Source organism: Toxorhynchites rutilus, chromosome 2 (genome assembly GCF_029784135.1).
Source record: "Toxorhynchites rutilus septentrionalis strain SRP chromosome 2, ASM2978413v1, whole genome shotgun sequence".
Lineage (NCBI taxonomy): Eukaryota > Metazoa > Arthropoda > Insecta > Diptera > Culicidae > Toxorhynchites > Toxorhynchites rutilus.
Genome location: NC_073745.1, coordinates 20,486,756 through 20,507,564, shown reverse-complemented (window position 1 = coordinate 20,507,564; position 20,809 = coordinate 20,486,756). Strand labels below are relative to the sequence as shown.

The window sequence follows — 20,809 nt, the reverse complement described above, 5'->3', positions numbered from 1 at the left end:
AATTCAACAGAATGTTTAAGCATTAATGAATTCGGAAAATTTTACAAGTAGAGATTTCCGTTCGGCACCATTCGTATCAACAAGTGTACTAATGACAGTGTGGTTCGTTTTGCCGGCTGTGTGTGTCAATTTTATTTACACGCGTGTGATACATTTGTATGTGTTTTCTCGATTCTCTTGGTGTAGGTTTGTGTCAATACAGTGAATTTTTGTGCAGTATTGGTGGAACGTTCCGGATAGTGTAGTGAAAGAGAGAAGATCAAAATATGCACTCAAGAAATTATTCTGTGTTGGATTCCTTTGGTGAGATTGTTCCATATCATCAGATTTAACAGATTAAGGAAAATGTGAACGTTTAAACCATCGTATAGAAGATGGTGATAGCTGTAGAGTAGTGAAATATAATAGTTTCACTTACACACTTCACAAGTTAACTTTTTTTTGTTATTCATTATTTATTTGTTTCTTTAGTTGTTTGTTTCCTTGATTATTCAATTCTTGAAGGAGTTCAAGAATTGAATGATTAGGGGGATAGATGGTTGAAGGGATGAATGAGTGATGAATGGAAAAAAAATGTTAACTTTAATGGGTTAACAACCCATCGTTGTGATTAGAGTTAAATAAAGAGTGCGCTTGGTATGGAACAGAAAATGACGATTGATTTCAGAGGAGTTCTCAGGTTTCCGTACGAAAACCATCGCGATTGTTGTTCGATATAGAGTACGCGCAATAAATAAAGAAATGCATCATTGGTTGATTTGTAAGGAGTTTTTCCGATTACGAAATTTATCGCCAGTCCGATTGGCTTGCAATAGAAGTTCTTTCGGTTACCTTCTCAGGTTTCCGAACAGTTACTTTCCACAGTAGCGATCCGATTTCTATGAAACGAACGGTCAACGAATAAACAAAATATATCGTCGGGTTGATTGATATCAGAAGAATTCTCTTGGTAACCTTCTCAAGTTACCTCGCGATTGGGGTAGATTCTACGGTAGAATAAAGAATACGTGCATTGAGCTGCGGAATATATCACCGGTTTTAGGTTACCCATGAATATTATCCGTCGTCGGATGTTTTAGAATGCGACAAATTGAAGGTCCCACGATACACTGAATCACGAAATATATTATAGGTATATTTCATTGTAGAGATGTTTTTCAGGTGGTCCATGGTGTCATCTGTCGTTCAGGTGGCCCATGGATACCATCGTCGTGAGTGTTTAAGAATGTGTAAATTTGAAGGGTCCACGACCTATTGAATCGTATATTCTATGTGAAATGAATATGTAAAAAATAAAAATATTCATCTGTTTTTAAAATACATCGCTGGTCCGTTAGTCGAAATACATTCGATTTCGTAATTCAGTTTCGTCGATTGGTTGAGAATCCGCGTTTACAGAATCATATCACTTACCACAGTGAATCCTGATTATTACCCCTTCCCACTAACAAACTATTTCTTCCATGATAAACGCTAGGGAACCACGCTATAGAGGCGACCCTTCTGGCCATCGGGCGGCGAATATCATACTAACATTCCTTCCCTTCCCCTGGTGACTGTAAGGACGTGGCCGGCGCGGTTATTGACCATTCAAAGCTCGAATCACCGAGAATTGCACAACGAGAATGATTTGCTAGTCCCAAGCGTCATTCTGTGTGTTCTTTGTGCAATTTGGTTGGTTCAGGTCAATCACGGAGAGCAACTACGAATTGTACAGTCTACCCAAGCTCAAGCTCAAGCTATGAAAGAAAAAAAGAAAAAAAGTCACATGAGGGTTGTATCCACGACCGCATAGTTGACGTAGGATTCCGTTAGGCTATCTGCTGTTTTGAATATGTTTGAAGAATCACATTGGTAAACTCTTCGATAATGATTTGGTGGCTCGGAAAAGGGCCGGTTTTGTCTGGTTATTGGTATTGTTTGTTCACTCTACCAGTGTTCACAACCGAGTGATGATGATAGTAGGATGGTGATTAGTCATTGGATGGTGCATATCAAAGAGGAATGAGATATGATGAGCCACCCTCTGTGGTCCTGAACGAGATGGCTCCTGTGTTATGTACGGATAAAATGAAGAAAAAACTTATCATTACATTTAATATAAGATAATTATCATTATCGAACACAATTATCAATTTTCCTCACCAGAAAAAAGTGTTACTTTATTATACAGAAAATATATTTGAAATGGAAACGATACTTTCATTTATAATTTTTACTTTCTGAGTGTTTATTTAGTCCATTTTCATTTTCGCTTTAAACCCAACGGGACACGGAACCCCTTCATTTTCCCAATTTTTCTCGTTGCATGAACTTTCCTTGGGAGAAAAAAAATTGTTTCATATTTTAACACAACCGCTACAATATACAATTTTACAATGCATGATCGGTCATTGATATGAAATGTCACGAAGCAACCAACATAAAAGTTGCAAAAATTTAAATTTTATTTATATTCTATCTACGATTACGATTCTACATAAGTTCTATTCAGTTGATTGAAACATCATTCTTCAATCAATCCATCGAAAGATTCTTATTGGAACGAAAATATAAAAAAAAAACACTCATTCATCGCTCCCAACTTATTCGCCAGCACTTATGCAATCAGTAATGTCCACGCTAGTTACAATGAGCACCATCCATTTGTGGGCGTCGTTTGTTAAACTATCGACCACGAGGGTATTTATATGCTGATTTCCCCCAAGTACCTTGAATTTGAAATCTCTGTTAGAGAATACATGTCGGTGGAAACAAAAGCTCCTCCTACTTTCATGTGTTTGCGATGCCGATTTCCCCCAGGCAGCTTGGTTTAGATGTCCGTGTTAGGGAACACACTTCGGAGGGAACAAAAGTTCTCTTTACTTTGATGTATTTGCAATGCCGATTTCTCCGTATCTTCAATTTCGACCAATCAGAACGAGGTATTTCCGTTTGGAGATTTTTCGATTGTTTGATAGTTAGTTTCATATGATATATTATTTTTTCTATTATGATGAATTGTTATGGAGTGCTCAGATCGATTGACGTAAATATCTCGTAAATACATCAGGAAATAACTGACCAATAATTGTAAGTACATGAACCGCCGCTTGTGTCGTCAATTTCGACCAATCAGAAGTGGGTATTTCCGTTAGAATAGGTGTTGAGATTTTCCAATTGTGCGATAGTTAGTTTCATAACATATATTATTTTATTCAATAAAAAAAATTGTTATGGCGTGCCGGAATCGATTGTCGCAAAAATCTCATCAATCCATCATTAAATGACTGAGTTATAAGCGTTTGAAATTGGACAATTTTCACGATGTGCTCGATTTTCGATTTTCAATTTGTACCCCCATATGTTCCCGAAAGACGTAATTCTACGTCAAAAATTAATAGTCACTATGACCCCCTTTGGCCTCGATAACCAACTAAGAACGAGTAGTGCGATTGGAAAGGTCCAGATTCAACCATAGTACATATTACTGAGATCTCAACTACAAACCAAGGCTGTGGAGTTGGAGAAAAATTTCCTGACTCCGACTCCCCACAATTATTAGTACCGACTCCGACTCCGACTCCAACTCCGACTCCTGCTTAAAAAAAATGAAATAATTGGAAACCAGGATTTCATTAGATCGTTCAGTTTACGATTTTCTCTGGTTAGACAAAGAAAATAAACATCAGAAGAATCTGTATTAACAGATTACAGATTTTTTTCGGGTTTCATACAGAATATACAGATTTTATAAAATAACGTTCCAATATTACTGACGGCTTGATGTTAATAATTTTTACGCCTCCTCACCTATTTCGTGAGATGAGTCTCTTTTTAACATTAATATGTAGCGTGATGGCTTGTTTATTCTTGTTCGACATAAGATGTGAAAATGCAAAGGTCTGCGTCGAACATAAATACTTTAGCGTGTAATAAAATAATAATAAAATGAAAAAAATAAATAGTGAATAGTGAATGCGAAAAATAAATGTGCGCTCATACTGTCATTAAATTCTATTTTGCTAAACTTTTCTGGTAATGATTGAGAATAACTAAAGGAACTGTAGATACGTTTTGGATTACTTCTTCCGGGAATATATTGGGAGCACAAATTGAGAAACTGAGTATTGATCGCTTGTTGAAAGTTGACCATTTTAAGCGCTTATTCCACAATAAACTTTTGATGAATTTATAAGTGTCGCAACCGATTTGGATACCCCATGTTGAAATAGCGTTTGAATGGGAACTTTGAATTTTTCATAAGATAAATGATTTTGGTATGTCCAGTCGAAAATATGATCATGGTTTGTCCACTTTTTTGAATGCTATAGTTCATCGCACCTGTGTCAAATCAGGTATTCGAATGTTTCAAAACATAAAAATAAAATTGTTTTTTTTCATGATTTACAGTAGTTTTATAATATATTTTTAGGGATTATAATTCTAACTTCTATTGGTGTCAATGCACCCCTCATTTGAGCTAACTTTTAATCGATCGCCAGATGATTATTTGGCACGTATTCAGACTTTTTCTGGATTATAACACTAACAAATATTGTAAATATGATGCTTGCACATCATTTGTATCAGATTTACATAGCTAAATCATGTAATTAATGCATTTCGATGACCTCAATTCTGATCATGAGTGTTGTTTTGTTGTTGTTTTGTCCACATGATTTCTCTGGCAACCGCTTGGCGCACTGCAATTTGTTTATGGTGTCCTTCGCGCATAGCAGAAATAAAGTTTCTCTGTTTTTAGTGTGTTGAGGTGAACATTTTTAAAATGCCCAAGAAAAGGCAATATTCTAAAGAAAACCTAAATTATGAAAGGATCAATATGATGACAGTAAACTAGTAAATAAGCAATGAGAAATGCCACTAAAGGGTGTATCACATCAAATTGCATCACGGAAAAAACGCTGTAGAAATTTGCCCAGTAGACCGATCCTTTTGAAAATTTTAGACAGTAAAATAAAAACTATTAAACAATTTTTGGCATTTTCTTTTTATTCATACTTCGAGCCCAAGCCCGTATGCTCGCACCTTCCTCTTTACCCCGTCCATAAGGTTCTGTACAACGTCAGGTTGTAGTTTTTTTTGAACAGAAATCCATTTTCTCTTGAAGTCCGCCTCCGATTTGACAACTTTTGGGTTCTTCCGGAGGGCCTACTTCATAATCGCCCAATATTTCTCTATTGGGCGAAGCTCCGGCGCGTTAGGCGGGTTCATTTCCTTTGGCACGAAGGTGACCCCGTTGGCTTCGTACCACTCCAACACGTCCTTTGAATAGTGGCACGAAGCGAGATCCGGCCAGAAGATGGTCGGGCCCTCGTGCTGCTTCAATAGTGGTAGTAAGCGCTTCTGTAGGTACTCCTTAAGGTAAACCTGCCCGTTTACCGTGCCGGTCATCACGAAAGGGGCGCTCCACTTTCCGCAAGAGCAGATCGCTTGCCACACCATGTACTTTTTGGCAAACTTGGATAGTTTCTGTTTGCGAATCTCCTCCGGAACGCTGAATTTGTCCTCTGCAGAGAAGAACAACAGGCCCGGCAGCTGACGAAAGTCCGCTTTGACGTAGGTTTCGTCGTCCATTACCAGGCAATGCGGCTTCGTCAGCATTTCGGTGTACAGCTTCCGGGCTCGCGTCTTCCCCACCATGTTTTGCCTTCCGTCGCGGTTAGGAGCCTTCTGAATCTTGTATGTACGCAGGCCCTCCCGCTGCTTGGTCCGCTGGATGAATGAACTTGACAAATTCAGCTTATTGGCGACATCCCGGACCGAACTTCTCGGATCACGTCTAAACTGCTTAACTACGCGCTTGTGATCTTTTTCACTGACGGAGCATCCATTTTTGCCGTTCTTCACCTTCCGGTCGATGGTTAGGTTCTCGAAGTATCGTTTTAGTACTCTGCTGACCGTGGATTGGACGATTCCCAGCATCTTACCGATGTCCCGATGTGACAACTCCGGATTCTCGAAATGAGTGCGCAGGATTAATTCACGACGCTCTTTTTCGTTCGACGACATTTTTCCAAATTTACGAAAAATTGACAGTGAAGCATGGCCAACGTGATCTATACACTCTTATCTGATTATGAGCGAAAGCTGAAGATATAATTCCTAAAAATTAAATTTCTACAGCGTTTTTTCTGTGATGTAATTTGATGTGACACACCCTTTATGAGATGTATACAAAGTTTGACCCTCATTGATTAATTTATTCGCAAGTTGAGCCCTGCGAGGAACTCAGCCGGATCGCGTTGGGCGACGAACGCGTTAAACAGATTCGAAGGCTATATGAATAAAAAGGGTGAGATGGGGGAAAATATTATCAAAACATCAAGCCGTAACTATTATTGGAACGTTATTTTTAAAAATCTGTATATTCTGTATAAAACCCGAAAAATGTGTAATCTGTCTTGGTCTCAAAAAGTCGAAAAAATCTGTAGAAATACAGATTATTCTGTAGATATGGTAACCCTGTTGATCACCTCTATGCCAAGATTTACGTTCCCGAAGGAACTAGACAAAAGCTGTACAACTAGAAAAAGCTGTATTATAATTTGTCAGGTTTGCGAAAAGGTATCACTAGCAGACCATAAAGTTTGCACCTAATTTTGGAATACCTGCGTCGATTACGTTCAGTGGTACCTTAGTTTTTTAAAGAGGTTCGGCATTCGAAATCATGAAATGTTGTATGTGAAGAAAACTTTTCGGTCGATTTTTTGGCAACGGATAATTTCAAGATCTGAAACTTTAGATTGGACCGTTGCTCGAGTATTTAATTGCGACGTATCTGGTTTGGTTGTCAAAACATTAAAACATCACATGAACCCATTTGGAGTCAAAAATCACGGCGGAATTCAAAACTGACAAAACCGGATAACTTCCATGCCATGTTTGTATGTTTGAAATGCTCATAATCTGACGTTGATGATAATTGGATGATCGAAGAACTTTCGATGTTCCGAAGATACGACACATTCGGTGTACTATTGAGGATCTCCTAATGTCTGGATGAAACGGGAACCATTTTATGAATCGTTCCAAAATCGGTTTGTTCCGGAAGTGCGTTTTTAGTCTAAAAAAACTACAATCTTAGGCCGTTATAAAATTATTAACCAATGTGGGGAAAAAAATTCGACAAAAGATTGATAAAAACTTTTTGTTCTACCTGAGATTTAAACTAATTGCACCGGGCGAGAGTATGAAATATATCGTTTGTGGTTTCAATTCCAGTATCGCTCGCGAGCAACGTGCAATCAACAGCAATTGTTAAGGCTGAGAGCTAATTTTGAGGTTTGGCTTATTTGAAAGCTACGATAGACTTGCGACACCATTCACCACGTTATAACTGATAGTATGGCTTCCTTTGCTACATTAAGTGGTCGAAGATAGGATTTCCCGATTGGACTCCCGAGCCGAAGGTTTGTCGTATGCCGGAAATTTATTTTATTTCAATACCTCTAAAAGAAACACCTTGTATTATTCGTTTTTGGATCACGAAAATGTAAATATATTTTTTGATTGCACTGTAATAGTGATAGTGTAAGAAATCTAGTTTTGTTTAGTTTACCGATATTATAAATAAAACAATACGCCAACATAATGTGTTTTCCAGAGCCTTGGACGATTTCTGAAATTTGCACTTTGACCGAAAATATTCATACATCATTGAGATTTGGCATTAATCTCTCCAATCTGTAATTGTGCTTCATCTTCATCTTCAATAATCCTTCTGCGTGGAGTCAAGTTACTACTTGATCTGTACATTCATTTTCAATCATAAATCGTAGAATAAGGAAATAATTGACAGATTTCTACAAAATAGAGTTTTTTTTCCAATGATAGGATTCTATCATATCCTAATGAGTTCCAAGTTTCAAAACTACTTTCCCAGGTTCGCCTTATTGATGTCTGGTCTCGGCGTGAGTTCGATCCAAAAGCCCTTCTCCGGCATAACTCGCATCAACGATTTCTTGAGCCTCAATGGAATCTGTGTTTTCTGGTGCACATCGAAGCTAAAGTTAAGCAATAAGTAATACATGACTGCCTTTACTTCCATCAGAGCGAAACGTGAACCTGAGCATACAAATATAAATCATTCTTAAATCAAGTATTCCACACAGAAAAAACAATATTCTTACCAATACAATTTCTCGGTCCTATTCCAAAGGGGAGGTATGCACCCAAATTAATATTGTGTTTATTAGCCTCGCTGAATCGTTCCGGGTCGAACTCCTCCGGCTCCGGGAAGTATTTAGGATCATGATGAAATCCAACTATACTTGCAAACACGCTTCGACCCTTCTCGATCGTGAACCGACATCCCTGATGGTCGTCGTAAATATAATCCTTGACACACAACCTCTCTACTACTTGCCCAATTGGCCAGATTCGCATCGCTTCGGACACCACCATATCCAGGTACTTCATACCCTGTAGAACTTCATAGCTTAAAGAGCGCCCATCTAGTGCTCTGTTGGTATCGCGTATTTCCCGATATAACCGTTCCTGGACGGTAGCATCCCTCGTCAGCTCATACGCTATAAAGCATAACGTTATCGAAATCGACTCGAATCCGGCGAAGAAAAATATGAAAGCCTGTGCAATCAACTCGTTCTCGGTCCAAGTCCGGTTGTGACTCCGCTTGCCCACCTGCGATTCCTCAACCACTGCGAATCCTTCAACCTCCGGCTTCGTTTGATCTTCTGCCGATTGCCGCTTCAAATTGCCCTTCTTCGCCTGCATCAAGAGCTCAATCATATCCGGGCGGAATATGCTTTTCGCCTCCCTCGTCCGCATGGTTTCCGTGATCAACCCCCGGAAAAACTTATCCTGATCCGCACTTAAGAAATCCACACCGAAACGGACCATCAGCTTGGGAAACAACATGAAACCAGCCAATTTCAGAGCCTGCACAACACCCATCTGTTGGGTCATCGATTGCCCCAGCAGGTAAAACTCGTTGTCCCTCTCACGGAATGAATCCACGCTAATGCCGAAGGCGGCACTCGCAATGACATCGTTCGCGAAACGGGAAAACACATCCTTCAGCTCGACCACCACCCGTCCGGATTGCGCACCCGCCGCCGACTCCCGGTAGTACTCGACCACGCTTTGGCCACAATCGGTAATTAGCGCGAACATCTGACGCATTTTGCTCCCAGTGAAGGCAGGGCTCAGCGTGGCTCGCATATCGCGCCACTTGTTCCCCCGTAGCACCACTAGACTGTCTGTGAAGAGCGACTGCGAACCTGTCGTGTCCTGATCCGTACCACCGGCGGCGTTCAACGTGTGATCCACAAAGTGATCGAAGTCCTTGACCGTGATTTGCTTCACCATCTCCGGGTCTCGTACCATGAAGATGGGCTCGGTCATGTTGAAGAAGCCAAAGATTCTGGGGGCAAGTTGAGGATAGGAGAAAATTATAATCAAACCGATCAAATATTAACGCTTACTTTGCATCGGGAAAACTTCTATAGAGAGCTTTAAGATGCTCCAAGATGTCTCTCTTCCGCATCAGCAGCGGTCCGAAGTTACCAACGCCAAACGTGGGCCTTAGAAATGGGATCGGTTTATCCGCAAAGTAGAAATAATTCCGTGTCACGAAACGATGTACGAGAGCGGTCAGCACCAAACCGATCCCAACCGTAATCAAGCTAATCTCGAACATGTTGTTATCACTTAACTCTGCCCGTAGTTTGTGTAGCTCCTATCTAGGGTGAGCTGCAGTTTGCACTGATGGGCGATGATCAGATCATATGTGGTTTTGTATCAATTGCGTTGATAAGAAGATTATTTCTCTGCACGGAGGGAAATTGCATCGCAAACATTTTCTATATCGTTTTTTTTTCTCACTTTATCATTTCAGATCCAATCTCGACGGCCACCCTGAACCGACGGCCAGCCTCTGGACGCGCTTCATCCTGGTTGCGCAACTCGATGCGCAAAACGCGACCAATCACTCTGCCCGATCAAGCACCCACGAAACAAATGGCTGTCCCCCGCGAAATCAACAGTATTAATTCCGAGCCAAACCAAGGCGAACCAGAGTTCCTCTCGACTGATTCGCTCCCCAGTGGAAGTTCGGTCTGCGATCAATTCACCTACGACGACCACAATGAACTCAGCTCGATTGCGACACTTCCCGTGGCCGAGTTGGAGGAAATCACAGCCGAGTCTAGCTTCAACAGTCATCATACATCACCAACCGAGAACGAATCTCACCAGACTGAAGCGGCGCCGACCCGTGTACCCAGCGGCGTTCCCATCACAGAGGAAGACATCATTCCGAACTTGATGCTGGCGTCGATCTGTGAGCGCGATTCGCCTTTGGTAACGAATCTCGACAGCAGTCGACCACGACAAACGGGACGCCGTTCGGAGTCACGACCCCGTGTTGTGTCCATCACGGCCGAGCGGGACGCTACCACCAACCAGCTGATCATTCGACCAACCAATAGCGTTCACCGCGCTGGGAGCAGCAATTCCCATCACAGAAACGATGCCTCGCCATCTAGGAGCCAGCCAGAGGATCATCGTCATCCACAGCAGCAGCAACAGATCGAGCATCACCGATACCGAGGCATGGGTTCCGAAACCAGTTCGATTGGCTCGTCCAGAAATCCTAGTCCAATGTCGCTGCTATCGACGACCACGTTCAGTTCCATCGCCTCCGGGGCGGACATGGAAAGGTGAGTGAGTTAGGAAATTTTTGATTAAGTTTTGTCTTAAATCCCGAACACTTAAGCTTTGGTGGCCATTAATCAGTGTCTCATTACTCGAAATTGTACTTTATCGCGAAATTAATTTGATTTTAGGATACAATAGAGCCTTCTTTTTCATTTGACTTTAAAAAAAAAGATTCACAAATATATTTTCATGGTGAAAAACTAAAAATTACATTAATTACATTTGTCTCAAATTGCGAACACCATTTACGTCACTGATTCATATTACGAACACTTCTGTCTCAAATTCCGAACACCCAAAATGCATTTGTTTAAAAAAAATCATAACTTTTGAACTACTGGACCGATTCAGATGATCGATATATCAAATTAAAGCGAATAAGATAGTCTTTTGTAGAAAAATATTTTACTCGCAAGAAAATTCGAATTGGTTTTCATAATTATCGATTGTGTTCGTTTTTTCTAGTTTACATGGTTTCGAGACCAAGGGCGCCATATATTTTTATATTTTTTTCTTGAAAGCTGAGGAGTTTTTACATACCATATCCAAAAATCAGAGGTGTGTTTTTTTCTTCGTTTTTGAGTTATTATTTTTCAAAGTTAACATGATTTAGTCTTCGTTCGATATTCCTATGCGACTAGACAAGATCTATGCGACAATGATTCCATTTTTTTTTTTTGCAAATTGAATATTTTTTCAAAGAAGCCTAGCTCATGGACTTAAAATTAATATGTTTAATATGTTATGATTTTTTGTAAAACGTCATTTTTGGAAAAAAAAAAAAAAAAAAGGGAAACATGAGTTTTAGACCAACGATTAACTATGAAAAATTATAATTCAAAAACAAAAAACAACACATTTCTGATTTTTGGATATGTTATATAAAAATGTAATATAATAATCGAATTCGCGGGGTTCGATTGTCCTTGTACCCTAATTTGTGAACCATCGTTGTATTTACCGGAAAATAGTGTTCCAACATTTTCTTTCGGAATTCGATTCATGCGTCGAAAGTTGATTCAAATTACGAACACTACTTTAACGTTAATTTTAATAAAGATTTCTTCATAAAAGATTTTTTTAACAATTTATAGTAGACGAGAACGAGATGCTTACCGAACGAACATATAAACAGCAATTAAAATACAAAAATCGAAAAATTCACGATGCTTGTTTTCGAGGGAATTTGCTAATACAAACATTTTATCACTGGTTTTCGATAGTCACTTTTTTTGTAAATGTTTAATATTATAAATTATAGGCAGTATATATACCTGTAAATGAACTTTAAAATGAAGCCTATAAACCAAAGAATGTTAAGGTTTTCATTATAGAATTATTTATAACATCAAAGTTCAGTAAATTTTCATTTAAAAATGACGTGTTCGGGATTTGAATCATACGTCGAAACTCGATTCAAATTCAATACTAATTTTAATAAATATTTCTGCATAAAATATAACTTTTTTTCATCCATTTTGTGTAGATTCTTACTTTTCTAGCACTTTACATGAAAACAGCAAACAAAATAGTTGAAAAAACTACAAAAACTGAAAAAATTATGGTGCTTGTCGTTTACGGAATTTGCTAACGTAAACAATTTATCATTGGTTTGACTGTCACTTTTTTGCAAATACTTAATATTATAAATTATGGGCTGTATCGATACTTGTAAATGATGTTGAAATGAAGCCTCTAACCCATAGAATGTCAAGGCTCTCATTATTCAATTTTTAATACCATTAAAGTTTAGTAAATTTTTATTTAAAATGAAGTGTTCGGAATTTGAATCATGCACAGAAAGCTGATTCAAATTCCGAACACTACTTCAATACCAATTTCAATGAATATTTCTGCATAAAATATCATCTTATCATCCATTTATTGTAGATTCTCACCTTTTCTAGCACTTAACATATAAAAAAGCAAACAAAGAAATTGAAAGAACTACAAAAACTAAAAAATTAACGATGCTTGTTTTTTACGCAATCTGCTAACCCAAGCATTTTATCTTATTTTGTCAGGGCTTTCATTATTCAATTATTTATAACATTAAAGTGTAGTAAATTTACATTTGAAAATGAAGTGTTCGGAATTTGAGACTGTTCGGAATATGAGACAAAACGGTACATGGGCTGAATAGTCCCGGTATTTGTAATGAAAACAATCGTTGCTGTATTTATTCCTCAACATAGTTTCCTTCGAGGGTAATACGCTTGGTATAGGGGGTTTCCAGCATTTCAATTCCCGTTCTGTGGTACGAAACTTCTAAGTCTTCGAAATATGCCTCAGTGCCACTCTACAGACTGCCTGTTGGACTCAGGAGTGTGGTAATGGATCCACGTTTCATCCATTGTCACAAAACGTCGGAAGAAGTCAACTCGATTACGCTTCAACAACCCCAAACCGGCTGTTGAATCATCAACGCGCCGCTGTTTTTGATCGGCCGTCATTAAACGCGCCACCAATCGCGCTGATAGCTTTTTCATGTTCAAAATGCCGTGCAAAATTTTTCCCACTACACTTTACGATCGTTCAGAACGAGTCGATGTTCTTGTTTTACGATTTCTGGATTCGCAGCCTCTTTTGGCATTCCAGAGCGAGGTGCATCTGCGGTGCTTGTACGGCCCATTTTAGGTTCACTAAACCACCGATAAACTGTTGTTCTCGAAGGAGCAGAAGCGGAATAACATTTCGTCAGCCAGTGCATTGATTGTTCAGGAGTTTTTCCCATCAAAAACCAATGTTTACTCAAAATACCATGTAGTATTTACTTACTCCAGCATCCGACAGCGTGTCTACGCTTTAGGGTTGCTGTAGCTATGATCCTCTTAGTCTCTTAGTCTGCCACTGGACTTAATAGGATGATGTTCTTCATTGGAAGTTCTGCCCTCACTCTTGAAAGTATAGCTATCGCTAGCCACAATCTTTACCCATCTTTCCAGCAATATATAAATTCTTCGTTTGAAGAACCGAATCAGTCCAAGCGTTTTCGTGCTGTAAAATCACCTTAGTGTGACTATTGTGTCAGCAGAATCATATTTTCCTGCCTTTGCTCATGTTGCGGTCGTTTTCCCTAGTTTTACTCGACTCAAACGTATAAGTTGTGTTCGGTAGCCGTCGGTAATGGTTGATACCGCGGGAACCCCACGATTTTTAACGTAGGACTACGTCTTTCATTTATATACTGTAAGTTTAAGGTTTCGAGAACGAGAGCATTACGCCGAAGCGAACTTCACCACAAACTACCACAGGCGTGCAGCTTTATGGAGCAATGCGTAAGGCTTCTGAAGTCGCTTGAAAAAGTTACAAAAATTACAAGTTTTGGCCTCTCCTGCATATCCGAGGTTTCGCATGCTACTGCATAAAAAAGTACATGCACTCAGAACACCATACGCTGGATTGGGAAGTCATTGCAACTACCTAGAAAATTTTAATTACCAAATTGTATCCTTTTTGAACCCTTGGACTCGGACTATTAAGAAGTTCTTGAAACAGCCGACAGAAAATTTTCCGAGAGCAACAGCTCATCACCGGCTTCAACACCTGTTAAACGAAGCAAAAGAGACGAAACTGAATTGAACATTTGAAGCTTACCCGTGTTACATCTTTTGGGACAGTTTCAACGAAGGGACAAATGAAAATGATAGTCAATCCCACTGCTAACAAAATCGACTGCTATGCGAAAACATTTCGAATCAGTCGCAATCGCGTTCCTTACTTTTGGTGATCATTAAACTCTAAGCAGTACCCCTAATTGGCAATGTTTATCTTTCAGCAATGTTTATCTTTCACCTTGCAGTAGTTTTTACAGCGAAAGACTGTTCTCGGAAGCTGGCCTGATGCACAAAGCAAAACGTAATCGATCGGTTAAAAAATTTATAGTTAAAGTCATAGTGTTAATGAATTGGTGTTATGAGTTAATATTAATTTAATTTTGAAAAAAATTTAGTTTATCTTGTGTTAATGAGAAATTATTGATTTTTTCTTATCCGGCCGGTATCCGGCCGGATAGCAAGTATTGGCCGTCGAAAGTCACTGTTAGATCGGTGTAGATAGCGTCTGTTTGGGACCTTTCGACCATGCTGTCGACGACAAAAAAAGAGAGCAAGTAAGTCAACCGCCCGGCATAAATCCATGTTGATCCCAGCTTATATAGTGCTTGAAGAACAAGCTCGCTGGATCCGTAACAATCAATTCACACAGTATTGACACGGTGCAAAGGAAATCCCTCTGTAGTTATCAATACTCTGCTTATCGCCTTTTCTGTGGATCGGGAACGTCGTGGCAGACTTCCATAGCTTTGGAAAATGACCAGTTTCTAGAGAAAGCTGGAACACGTGTTGCAGCGATGTCAACAAACTAGATATGTATTTTTTCTGGAAAAACCGAAGTTATTCCGTCAGGACCCAGATTAGTGGACGTTTTCATTCGCGAAACAGCAGCCATGATCTGTTCATCACTTATGTCGAAACGGCTCAACGGAAATTCGAAGGTAGCTGCAGCAGCCTGCTCAGGTGACAGTGCACGGTCGACAAATACACTTGAAAACTTTTGAGCGAACATCCTAAAAATATCGTCCTTTTCGGAGCTCGCTTCGGCGCCGAATGACATCGTAGTCGGTAATACGTCTTCTTTTCGTTGACTTCTTATGAACTTCCAAAACTCAATGATCAATAATTGGACAAAATATTGTCGCAACTCAATGTTCCATAAACGCTCCTAAAATGCCAAACAGAACTTTGATCTGGAATGTTACAAATTTTACGATAAAATTCCAAAAATCATAACCTCCTTCGCACAGTCTCCTCAACATCTAAACATTCCTTCGCTGTGGAGAACAAAACAATAATAGTGGCCTTACCTTGGGTGTTTACAATTCATCAAACCCAAGGGAGACTAGCCTCTACGGAGGGCACATCTACATGCTCATAGTTAACTTACTTGACCTAGGATGATTAGTTTTTGGATGTCGGCCAACTCCTTGACAATGTTCAGTACCAATGTCTCCGGGACGTCCAATGGTCGATATTTGGCTATCTTAAAACCGAGGGTTCTCCAGATTTATGTTCAGAGGAATAACGACATAGATGATAGTGACCGGTCGATTATCTTGTCGTAAACTGAACGGAAGTGGTGGATCGAGAAGTCGGTCAGAGCGACAATGCGATTCCAGTACAGCCTAATTTTCTCGATTTTTGACCTGATACTCCGCCTGCTCCGAGGGCAGAGCAATGTATCCTCTGTTAGCGGATCAGACAGCCCGGTATAGCGTGTTTTAGTTTGCGCGTTCTGCGAAGTTCACGCGCTGTTCTTGTACTTTTATTGTATTTGAGCAACACATCGTGCCGAAATGTCAACGATTCCAAATCCCTCTTCTGTTCTTGGTAGTGCCATTCACTCCAGTGCATACCGACTTCTCTAGATACTTTCCTCATCCTCCTATCGAGATTGGCGAGGTCATGCTTCACTCGGCCGCTTCTGCACAGAAGGTAAACAGTCTTCAGAACACACTTCACTCAACTCAACAATTTGTCTCTCAACTCCGTGTTGATATCGGAGTGACGAATTCCAGTGAGCTACCGTAACTCCAGATATTTATAGGATGCCCCTCATAAACTCACTGTAGCAGACCTCATAGCCTCTGGATTCTGTAATTTGTCCTGTTCAAGCCAAGGCTAAACACCATGACGATGTCCCTGTTCATGTCTTCAACAACTCGGATATCTACGCTTAGCCGCTGCCGTGAATCGGCGTTGATCCTGAAAGCATCCATGTGAAAGATATGAGTCACATCGTCGTGAGCGCCATCGCTATATCTTATATCATAGCCGTGACCGCTTCGCCTGAGCATCCTACTGAGGATACTCGGTGTCAAGCCAAACTAAAGCGGACTGGAATCAATACAAGGATCGTATTCTGACAGAGTGTGACCCGGGTGGAGTGTTTCCCTGTTGTGTTTTATGCACTGGATATCTTGTAAGATGGATTTTGATTCAGTGTTTTTTCAATAGTTTGTTGTAAGCTATGCTGCATACATTAAGACGCAGAATGAGTTAAGAGCTTGAGCTTGAGTAAACTGTACACTTCGTAGTTTTTTTTTTCCAAAATATATATATATATATATATATATATATATATATATATATATATATATATATATATATATATATATATATATACTTCGTAGTTGCTCTCCGTGATTGACCTAAACCAGCGATATTACACAAAGAACACACTGAATGACGCTAGGGATTAGCAAACCATTCTCATTGTGCAAGTTGAATGAATCGATGAATCGACCTTTGAATCTATATATATATATATATATATATATATATATATATATATATATATATATATATATATATATATATATATATATATATATATATATATATATATATATATATATAAATGGATTTCTGTCTGTATGTCTGATTCTTATGGACTCGGAAACTACTGAACCGATCAACATGAAAATTGGTATGTAGGGGTTTTTGGGGCCGGGGAAGGTTTTCGTGATAATTTGAGACCCCTCCCCCCTCTCTAAGGGGGGGCTGTCATACAAATGAAACACAAATTTCTGCATTACTCGAGAATTATCCAAGCAAATGAAACCAAATTAGGCATCTGATGGTTTAAGGGTGCAATAAATGTTATTATTATTATTAATCTTCGACCTAGTCGCACAGATCTTAAACTTAGACTACGTTCATAGTTCGGTTTTTAAAATCATTTTTAGCCATATTAAAGTCGAAACTGCTACTAACATTGTTGAACGCCCTTAGGCAGCTGCTGAATGGGCTGTTGAACCCATAACTTGTTCTATGTCTAGGAACGATAATTAAAGGCAATTGTCTAAGTTGACGTTGAGGAACGTAAAACGAAACTTTTTCAAGTAGGTCCGGACAATCGATGTTGTTTTTCAAAAGGTCGAATATGAACAGCCGTTGTGTCTGGGTTCTTCGTGCTGATAGTAACTGAAGGTCTATAAGTTGGCAGCAAGCCGCATAATCAGGGAGATTAGCCGGGTCGTTCCAGGGAAGGTTACGGAGGGCGAAGCGCACGAATTGCCTCTGTACACGTTCAATGCTGATCACTTGAGCAACGTGATAGGGTGACCAGATCGGCGAGGCATATTCCAGAGTACTGCGCACTAACGTACAGAAAAGCGCTTTCAGGACATAGATGTCGGTAAACTTCGATGCGTTTCGGCGGATGAATCCGAGAACAGAAAACGCTTTGGCTGTTATGGTGGCGATATGTTCGTTGAACGTCAGCTTGGAGTCACTGATAACGCCCAGATCGCGGATGGACTGAACACGTTCTAGAGGAGTTGTGTTGATTGAGTAGACGTGATTGATCGGCGACATACCACGGATGATTGTGATTACCTTGCATTTAGTGATGTTCAAATGCATACCATTATCGGAGCACCATTGCGAAGTGATGTTGATATCCGTTTGTAGCGCAGTACAATCCAGTGTTGACTTGATTACCCTGAATATTTTTAGGTCGTCTGCATATAATAGCTTCCCGGATGACAATCGGGGGCATAGATTATTTATAAAGAGAACAAAGATAAGAGGACCCAGTACGCTTCCCTGTGGAACACCGGACGCTATTTCAAATAATTCCGATCGTGCAGAGTTGAGTTGTACGAACGCCTTCCGGCCCGTCAGATAAGATAGTAACCAGTCCGTGATCCAGTTTGGAAAGCCCATGTGCTTCAGCTTCTCCACTGCGAAGGCATGCGGTACAGTGTCAAAGGCCTTCGAGAAGTCGACATAAATAGAATCGACTTGATTCCGACGTTCCATTTCCTGGAACAAGCTGCTTGTGTAGCACATCAAGTTGGATGTTGTGGAGCGACGAGGAACAAATCCATGCTGGTATTCAGAAATCGACGGTGTTGCTGCAGCCAGTAAAACTTTATGAATAAGGGATTCTAGAACTTTTCCTAAGCAACAGAGTATCGAGATGCCGCGGTAGTTCTCGACTCGTTGCAAGTTTCCAGCTTTATGAATGGGGATTATAGAAGCAGTTTTCCACATAGCCGGAAACGTTTTCTCTTGCACGGATCGATTAAACAGTAGTGTCAAAGGCTCACTGGCACTGGCACTGAGTAATCTGACGTCAGCTCGACGTCGCATATATCCGGGCGAAGCCATGTATCGGTGAGCACGACCACGTCATAGTCACAACTCGATAAAGCAAGTTTGAGATCGTTCGTTTTAGTGCGTAGTCCTCTAACATTCTGGTAGTAGATGGACAGGATGGAGACTCCGTTGCAGTTGCACCACTGCAACTGCTGGCAGAAATCGAAGAGGCTAGGCGATAAGACTCTGGCATTCCGCTCGCTGGTTCATTGGCGAGTGTGGAACTGTCGACGGTAGTGCAGCTGAAAACGGGTCGAGTATCAGGAAGCGATGATTGGGCTAACAATATGTACTTGCCTGGCATAGCAGGCTGGAAGCCCCGTTCCGTAGCCACAGACACAGGACCGGGACGACTGCGACGGCTGGAACTGGATTTATTTGGTTGCGACAAAGTGGTCGGTTGAACGGTCGCGACTGTTCTGGGCGTAGAAGGGGCTTCCGTAGTGTTTTTTGATATGCGTCCCGGCGAATGCTGAATTCCATTGAATTGTGAGCGTCGATGCCAGCGATCTTTTCGCAGTAAGTTACTGAAAGCCGAGGTTTGGTCAGTAAGCGGCGAGTTCGTATTGTAAGTGTACTTGCCCGACTGAACAGGTTGGGCAGCCCCCTCTCCGCAATCGAACACAGTACCGGGACGACTGCAGCTGGAACTGATGAGATCTGGGTCGACTGTGCCGAACGGATAAGGGCTACCCATTAACCTGTTCGCATGCGTCCCGGATTGCCCTCAGTGCAAGATGTTGATGAAGCTTGTTGACAAGGTGATCGATCGTTCGTTGCTGATTCTAAGGCAAGTTCGGATGTGGCAGAGCCGATGTTTCTATGGTGGTTAGACTCTACGTCTTAGACAAAGTTATTACATATGATAGAGCGCTCATTTTTATGTTATCAAAAATAGGGTGACCAAAATTGTCGATGAAATGAAAAATCTAACTTTCTTATCTTTATAGATAGAGATAAACATAGTTCAACAATGTTTTAGCCCCAGTTATTTTAAACAAATATAGGACAAAGCTTTTTTCTATCTTTTAAAATAATCGATTTAACGCTTTTTTTAAAGTTGACCATGAAAAAATGTGTTTTTCTGCTTTAACATTTACATTTCAAATTCTACATCCAAACTGTCTTCGTACGACTTTTAGAGCTTATCGATACCAACATTTTGCGATGCGGAAATTGTCTATATCTTAATCTTACTCAAAGTTATTTATGAGTTCAATAAACTCAGTTATTTATGATTTCAAAGATAACTCATGATTTCAATTTTAATTTACTCAAACACAAAAAATAACATAGTTTTAAAAATCACATATTATATAGAAAGAAATCTGTTCTTTGAAATTCCGTCAACAAACATTTTTTATGTTTGCCCTAGAAAGAATGACAAACAAATGAAGAGAGCATGTTTTTGGGAAGAAATGTCAATAACTTTGAGTAAAGTTGAGATATTGACAAGTTCTGCATCGAAATATGTTTGTATTAGTAAGCTCTAAAAGTCTTTCAAAGACAGTTTGCATGTAAAATTTGAAACATAAAAGTTAGAGCAAAAAAACAGTTTTTTTCATGGTGACCCTAACGTAACTTAGAAAAAAGGCGCTATATCGGTTATTTCAAGAGATAGAGAAAAACTTTGTTCTACAAAGATGTCTCAAATAATTGGATCTACAACATAGTCGAACTATGTTTACCTTTATCTATAAAGATAAGAAAGTTAGATTTTTTATTTCATCCAAAATTTTGGTCACCCTATTTTTGACAACATAAAAATGAGCGCTCTATCATATGTAATAACTTTGTCTAAGATCACAGACATATTTGGTCACAGTGTTACATGGATAGAAAACATTCAAATAAACTCTTTCACATGAATGTATTTTTAAATTCCCAGAGGAACTGGCAGATTATTTTCCGGATCTTTCTCGATGCTGAATGGCATCCAAACGGAAAGAATTCCGCGCGTGTATGTG

The 20,809-nt window shown here is 39.8% G+C and overlaps 2 protein-coding genes across 3 annotated transcripts in view; one reads left to right on the top strand and one right to left on the bottom strand.

The window, feature by feature from the left end:
- The window catches only part of LOC129764307 (sodium-dependent transporter bedraggled), a 289,063-nt gene that overhangs the window by 244,943 nt on the left and 23,311 nt on the right, over positions 1 to 20,809 (top strand). For both annotated transcript variants that reach the window (XM_055763266.1, XM_055763267.1), the window contains one exon: positions 9,860 to 10,682. In XM_055763266.1, the coding sequence (XP_055619241.1) occupies positions 9,860 to 10,682 (823 nt within the window). The remainder of the gene's footprint in view (positions 1 to 9,859; positions 10,683 to 20,809) is intronic.
- LOC129764308 (probable cytochrome P450 9f2) lies at positions 7,666 to 9,746 on the bottom strand. The gene is made up of 3 exons (XM_055763269.1): positions 9,447 to 9,746; positions 8,133 to 9,385; positions 7,666 to 8,067 (listed from the first exon to the last, which is right to left on the bottom strand). The coding sequence occupies exons 1-3, from the start codon at positions 9,659 to 9,661 to the stop codon at positions 7,874 to 7,876; spliced, it is 1,662 nt and encodes a 553-aa protein (XP_055619244.1). The 5' UTR covers positions 9,662 to 9,746; the 3' UTR covers positions 7,666 to 7,873.